This window comes from Halyomorpha halys, unplaced genomic scaffold (genome assembly GCF_000696795.3).
Source record: "Halyomorpha halys isolate HHAL.00 unplaced genomic scaffold, Hhal_1.1 Scaffold431.1, whole genome shotgun sequence".
In the NCBI taxonomy this organism is placed as follows: Eukaryota; Metazoa; Arthropoda; class Insecta; order Hemiptera; family Pentatomidae; genus Halyomorpha; species Halyomorpha halys.
Window position 1 is genome coordinate 433,438 of NW_027108145.1, and position 7,828 is coordinate 441,265.

At 30.3% G+C, this 7,828-nt stretch overlaps 1 protein-coding gene across 6 annotated transcripts in view; it reads right to left on the reverse strand.

Moving 5' to 3' along the window:
- Nucleotides 1–7,828, reverse strand: part of HisT (Histamine transporter) — an 81,966-nt gene that overhangs the window by 20,705 nt on the left and 53,433 nt on the right. For all 6 annotated transcript variants that reach the window (XM_014423549.3, XM_014423552.3, XM_014423550.3 and 3 more), the window contains 3 exons: nucleotides 5,871–6,091; nucleotides 5,240–5,368; nucleotides 497–592 (listed from right to left, as the gene is read on the reverse strand). In XM_014423549.3, coding sequence (XP_014279035.1) covers nucleotides 497–592; nucleotides 5,240–5,368; nucleotides 5,871–6,091 — 446 coding nt within the window. The remainder of the gene's footprint in view (nucleotides 1–496; nucleotides 593–5,239; nucleotides 5,369–5,870; nucleotides 6,092–7,828) is intronic.

Below are 7,828 nucleotides of genomic sequence, written 5' to 3' on the forward strand. Positions count from 1 at the left end.
TACTTTATTTTCTTTCATTTATTTATTTATGTTTCATTCTTTTTTTTATTTTATTTTAGTATGAATGTGATCATTCATCACTATTACCTATTGCCCACAACGGTGTGGCAGATTGTAATAACTGTCAATAAATTCCTAAAACCTAACCACTGTGTGATGACCTTTACTAGCACTCTCACTAAAACAACAGCCGACGCGAATGTTTTTTCTTTGTTTCTTGATTATTTTGTTTATTCTTGTATCAACGAATCAACGTGGTCTATTTTGCGTGACTTCATATTAGCTTGACTTTGACCACAAGGAAAAATAAGGCCCACTGGATGTGAATATGGGTTCGTGGTCAAATAAGAAATTGCCAAAGTACGATATACCATCAATAATGAAACAAAAAAAGTCAATTTGTAATATATAAAAGTATGGAAAAATGTATCCTAGTTTTGTTGAGTTATTCCATTAGAAGAAAAGTAATGAGAACTATTTTTTTCAATGGATTCACCTGGTTGCCGAAGACACCAATGCTGCAAGCGCTAGAAACTTGGTTAGAACCGAACCACACAGCAGCCAGTCGTGCTGGAACGCTCAAAACAAAAACCTGCAACAGTAGAAAAAAAAACTTTAACAATCTGGAAGCATTATCAAAATCAGTACATCCAAAAATTCCTGTGTACTAATTTACCATTTTAATTACCCCACATAACCATCCACGTTTGGAATTAATTATTTTATTTTTAAACTACAACCATAATTAAATTCATACATACGTTATGTTAAGTATTGACTTTTATTTGATGTAATCCGCTATTAGTATCATTTTTTTTAGATTGGATTCCATCCAAATGGAGTTCAAAAACAAGAGAGGTGGGAGGTAACGGAGCCCAATATCGCTTGAATGACCAAGATTCGGATTATCGAGATCTTGCTGCTGAGGTGGTGAAACCTAGGTGCACGCACCAAACCTACATTAAATGATAAGTGGCTCATTTTTATATTCATATTTATGGATGAAATGGCCCACGGAATGACGTACAATACAGCAAAAAAATAATCATGGGGATTACCTTAGCTTTATTTTCTTGACCACAGGTCTGCCAGTTCTACGCGAACCATAGTGTGCAAAGAATTTGAGGGCGCGTCTAAGGGTTAGTGATTTGGTTAATTATTTTAAAAAATCGACAACAAAAAAATGACTATGTTGTTAAAATGTGTGTGATTCTGTAGCGAGGGGAGCCAGGCCAGCGTGACTGAAACTGCACGGAGTTCGCTCGGAACCCACAAGATAGCGCCAGCGCCTGCCCCTCGGAATCTATTGCGTTTATAAATAATAATTATTATTTCTTAATAACTATTATTTTGTTTTATATACTAATAATTTTTATACGTACGTGGTTGAATAGTAAATAGGATCGCGGGGGGAGGGGAATGAAGGTGAGAACGAAGCGTGGTCTGGTGGATGATCCACATTGGGTGGTCACACATCTAAGTGCTTATGCCGCGCTCAAGCGTCATAGCCCGCACGGCTACCCTGGCACCCATATATACCATATTACAGTACAAGAGCCCAAGAGGAGAAAAAAGGCAGTTATCTCACCCCAATTATTGATTACTTTAATGAACACTATGTATAATTAATAGTCAAAATTGATGAGTCTGCCAAGTATAGGTAGGGGGAATAAAAAAATGGCGGCTGTCTCAAAGCGATAAAAAAAAAACTAATTTTTCATTCGGAGCTCTATATCTTAAAAAGTAGGAACAACACAAGAAAACCTAAGAGAACGTCATTTAAAGAAGAGTAAATTTTCTAAAATATGAGCCCTAATAGAGTTATTTAGGTTAAATAGTTTTCGAGATATAGCTTTTTAATAAGCAACATTTCATAAAAATGTTGTATGGGACGTACTAAAAGATCAGTAGTTGGTGAATTTATTTTGAAAAATTTATATCTGAAAAACCATTTGATGTACAGATGTCTATTAGCACTAAAATTAAAGGTAGTTTAATGAGCTATAAAGTAGCTTATGGTATTTATCTTCGTAAGAGTAATAGTTCACATGAAATTTGCTAAAATAAATTGATTTATAGTTGTTCGGACAAAATTTCATTTGCCAAATTTATATTCATATGTGAATATCATAAAAACTACTACCCCTACCAAGATAAGTGCTAACTACTTTATAGTACGAAGATAAATACTTTATAGTAAGTTAAATTTCCTTTATTTTGAGTGTCCATATGTGCGTCTTATGGATCTAGAGGTATATTTTTACAAAAATTCAACATTTATTCGAACAACTAAAAATTAACATTTTGTGAGTTTATTTTGTCAAATATCATAAAAAAAACTACTCCTACAAAGATAAACATAATTAACTATTTTGTAGTAAATTTAACTAGCTTTAATTTGAGCGCTGGCAGACATCAGTACGTCCAATGGTTTCTGAAATAAAGTTTTTCATAAATAATATTTATTGTCCAAATAACTATAAATCAATTTATTTTAGCAAATTTCATGTAAACTATTACTCCTACGAAGATAAACATCATATACTACTTTATAGCTCAGGAAACTAGCTTTAATTTGAGTGCTAATAGACATCTGTACGTTAAATGGTTTTTGAGATATAAATGTTTCAAAATAAATTAACTAACTACTAATCTTTTAGTAGATTTTTAAGAAATTTTGCTTTTTAAAAAGCTATATCTCGAGAACTATTGGACGTAAATAGCTCTTTTAGGGCTAATATTTCAGAAAATTTACTCTTCTTTAAATAATGTTCTTTTATATTTTCTATTATTGTTGGTAGTTTTTAAGATATTGAGCTCCGAATGAAAAATCAATGTTTTTAAACAGCCGACATTTTTTAATCCCCCTACCTATACTTGGCAGACTCATCAATTTTGACTAGTAATAATACATAGTTTTTATTGTAGCAATAAAGAATTGGCGTGAGATAACTGCCTTTTTTTCTTCTCGGCTCTTGTACTATAAGTTGCAGTCAGCTGTTACTGAGATACCAGCTGATCGATGTATACATAAGCGGACGTTAAAATACCAAAGGTAGTTAAAGGTAATAACCAATACGATTTATTCCTTTTTCACATAATAAAGCATTCACTAATTAATTGTTTTTTCTGTTTTAGAGGGATCGGAAAAAAAAATGAAAAAATAAAATAAATAAAGTTAGTTGTAAACAATCCATCCAGCGTGTTATATCGATTACCCCTTTTAAAACAATTTATAGTTTGATTATTTTTTTGTTTATAGCTTAATGAGTTTTCAAGGAACTTTTCACTGCTATTGGCCTCATTTGTTGATCCACTTCTACTAGACCAGAGTCCTATAATCTTAAGCAAGAATTTCAATTGGTTTAATAAATAAAATCAAGGAAGGACTTATCAGTGGATATTAGGGGTTTCATGCACCTGGATTTTGTCATACCTTAGGGAGCTAAATCTTGGGGCCACATGGTGATAACAATCGACGATGCAGAGAGAGGTGAGTTTGTGTCCCTGCAGTCGCACAAACATTTAGGGTGTAATGCTAATAATTGGTATGCATTCTTCCCTTTACAGAGCAGCTTCTTGCCCTTAGTTCTAGAAAAGCGAGGGAATGGGAGGTTTTTTGATTAGTCGCTTTGATTATCAGTAAGGTTAAAATTTAAACCACCATTTCTTCGGTGCTTCTCTGCTAAACAGTTTAATGGGCTTATTAAATACTTATAATAACCAGGTAATTGTTTTAATGTGAAATAATAATATTAGTAAATCCACGAAAAGCAGATTAATAGATTATACTATAAACATATGAATATGCAACCTAATTAGAATTTGATAAACAGATCCATTTCAGAACAAGATATAATATACTTACGTGGAGTAAAACAGGATCTAGTTTTCCTTCCCTAAGTAAAGTAGATCCTATTTTTATCTCTATTTTCCAACTCTTAACTATGAACTTGAGAAAGTATGAAAGTTTCCCCCCAAAGCTGTATGGCGCATCTAAAATATCGATATATGCAAAAGATTGACTACCACTTAGCTACCGTATAAATATCTAAAACAAAAAGTTGTCGAAATGAAGCTACAATATAATAAACTATAAAACCGTAGGTTCCTGCATGCTAATTTACTAAATTCCTAACCGCAATCATCATAATTATTTACAATTAACCATTTTATTTTTAAACAAAAATAATAATTTAATTTGTACATATTTTACGCTAAATTTTCTTTTTATTTCACTTGATTCACTATTTGTATTAATATACAAATGGAATCCCAATATACATGTCGTTTCGTCAAAACCCGTAAAATATTATTTGCAGTTTTTGGGGATTTAAAATAATTACAAATTACTAGAATACACTTATTATTATTAATAATACAATTTTTATTTTAAGTTAATTTGTAAATTCATTATTTTTTTAAGACAAATTAAATTAAAATAATAAAATATACTTAATATTGTTGGGGATGAAATAAAAATTATTAGATTTTTTTTTAATGTTATTATTGATAAAGTTTTTCATAAAGCAAACTTATTGTCCAAACAACTATAAATCAATTTATTATAGCAGATATCATGAAAAATAATATAATAAAATAAACGTCATAAACCACTTTATAGCTCATTAAACTAGCTTTAATTAAAGTGCTAATAGACATCTGTATGTCACATAGTTCCTGAGATATAGATTTCTCAAAATAAATTAACTAACTACTAATATGTCAGTACATTTTATGAAATGTTGCTTTTTAAAAGGCTATATCTCGAGAACTATTGGACGTTAATAGGTCTATTAGGGCTAATATTTCAGCAAATTTACTCTCCTTTAAATAATGTTATTTTGTATTTTCTAGTATTGTTGGTAGTTTTTAAGATATAGAGCTCCGAATGAAAATTAAGGTTTTGAAGCAGCTGCCATTTTTTATTCTCCCTATCTATACTTGGCAGACTTATCAGTTTTGACTAGTATTGATACATAGTTTTCATAAAAGTAATCAAAAATTGGGGTGAGATAACTATATATATTGAAATAAATTGTTTTTTATGAATACAAAGAAATAATAATTGATCCTCTTGATCGGGAATATATTTCTTTCTTTTAGTAACAATTAGGTTAGTATCTTGATTGATATTTTTACTTTATCAGAAATTAATTGTTATTAACTCGAGATAGAATTGAAGTTTAGCTAATTTTTATTAAAAGAGAATACATACATACATATATATATATTTTACCTGTGAGAGACCAACAATGGTCTGACCAATAAATCCGACGTAGAAAAGATTAGGGCTGAGTGAAAGAACTTTAATCCATGCTCCTAGGCAAGTACCTCCAGCTCCGATCAGCACACACTTCCTCATCCCCTAAAACAAGACCAAACTTGGTAATTTGATACACAATACACACTATATTAAAATGTATGAAACCATTTAATCGAGCCTAGCAATACTTTTATTATGTGATAGTTCAGAGGAGTGGCTGTTCGTTTTGGGCAGTCATATTGACAGACAGTTTGGCACTGATTCAATAAGCTTTTAAATGAAGTAAAACATATAAAATAATATTGTTATATCACTTGATAAGTTCAAGTGCATCACAGAATGTTATACACTGAAGGTAGTTATTTTGCGCCCTGTACGTTGAAAATGAAGCTGAATGAAACCTTCTATAGAAAATACTTAACTTATCGGCTACCACAATAAAATAATTTTATTAATCCTTTAAGACTCAAAAATAATTTGTCAACAAGCCCTATAAATAAGCTAAAGGATAAATATTATTTATAACGAAAGAAAGGTTGTTGTCTTAACAATAGGGACAACTTTTATTAAGAATATACTAAAAAAAATAATAAAATAAACATACGAATTTATCCAATGCCCAAGAGCCTGGAATTATGAAGAATATATAAGTTAGCATGTAAATCATGCTTGTCCACTCTATCCAAGAAGACGTAGGCTCCAATCCATAGTATCTCGTAACCACATTCTCGATGATCGAGTATTGTACCCACTGCATAGCGTTCGACATCGAATAGATGACGAAGAGGAAGAGCATCAACCATCTTCTTTTATAAATCTGGCACTCTGTCAACAGAAATAATATCCCAAATGCTTTTTTTTTCACATTTCACAGTAAAAATGTTTTTTATTTATTTACTGAAAAATATTACAATCTGCAACGCAGATAGTAATAGGTTATATTAATCAATGTGCACATTCGTACCTTATTAAAAAAAAAAAAATAGTAAATTTAGTTAAAATAATAATATATCTATATACATGATCCGTCCAGAACGAACAAGGGGTGTTCAATGAAAACTTTTTTCTGCTTGTAAACCAATGATTTGCTACTTATCAGGTCAAATATTTTTACTCTGCTCAGAAAAGCATTATTTTCATTTTCGCCATGATCGCCAATCCTGATATCCTATTGGATTGTTGAGTTTTTTTTTTTTAGGGTAACCAAAATAGCGTGCGGGAATACTATGTTATTAAAGTTAATATTTTAGGATGATTTTTCGAATTTTTTTTATGAGATCAGAAGGAAATGGGTCTATACTAGTAGCAGTGTTACTAGGAGGTTTGGTTATGGCAGAGTTGGGTAAATATTATTTCATTGACAAATTATTGAATTTTGTACTCGAATAATCAATTATACGTACAAAAAAAGAAGATTAACCATCGGAACACTTCGAGCAATTATTATTCATTATTCGAGCAAAAAAATCGATAAACCATTTAAATACTTTTTCATTCGTCAATTTTATGGACGAATAATCTCTTATTCGACAAAAATAAATGATTAACCATCCAAATACATTTATATTCGTATTAAGACGACATTTTTTGTCTTACAGACCTATGGTGGTACATATATATGTATTTTATGATCGCGTATCGATTGATTTTAACTTTTCTGATTTTTAAAATATAAGGGTCCATTTTTTATGATTTGGGATATGCGGAATATGGAAATGCTATTGATTTTAAGAACATGTATCGATTTATTTTAACTTTTTGGATTTCTTCTGAACATAAAAACGGACCCTTATATGTTAGAAACCAGAAAAAAATAAAATAAATTGGTACACGACCTTAAAATCGATAGCATTTTCATATTCTGCATATCCCGAAACATAAAAATGGACCCTCATACGTTAGAAATCAGAAAAGTTAAAATAAATCAATACGCGATCCTAAAATCGATTGCATTTTTTTTCCTGCGTCTTAAGAAACATATAAGAGGACTCTAATATATTGTACATCAGAAAAGTTAAAATAAATCGATACGCCATCTTAAAATCGATAGCATTTTTTTATTTCTGCGTCTTAAGAAATATATAAGAGGACCCTAATATATTAGCAATCAGAAAACTTCCCAAAGTAAAGTAGATCCTATTTTTATCATTTTTTTCCAACTCTCAACTACGAACATCAGAAAGTATGAAAGTTGCCCGAGCTGTATGGCGCGTCTAAAATATCGACGTATGAAAAAGATTGGCTACCACTTTGCTACCGTATAGTATCTGAAACAAAACGTTTTCGAAGTTACGCTACATTATAGTACAGTATAAAACCGTAGGTTCCTATGTGCTAATTTACTAGGTTCTTAAATTAATAATAATACTAATAATATTATTTATTTATTCTGGGATTAATCTCTTTAGAATAATATACAGGCGTCAAAATTAGGCTTCAAGCCTTAGAGTTAAGTACAAAATAAAAATTAAATTATAAAACGTCATACAATATAATAAAATTATGAATTTGAAAGGATAAAAATGAACAACAATAATTAACAGAATATATAAAATATATATA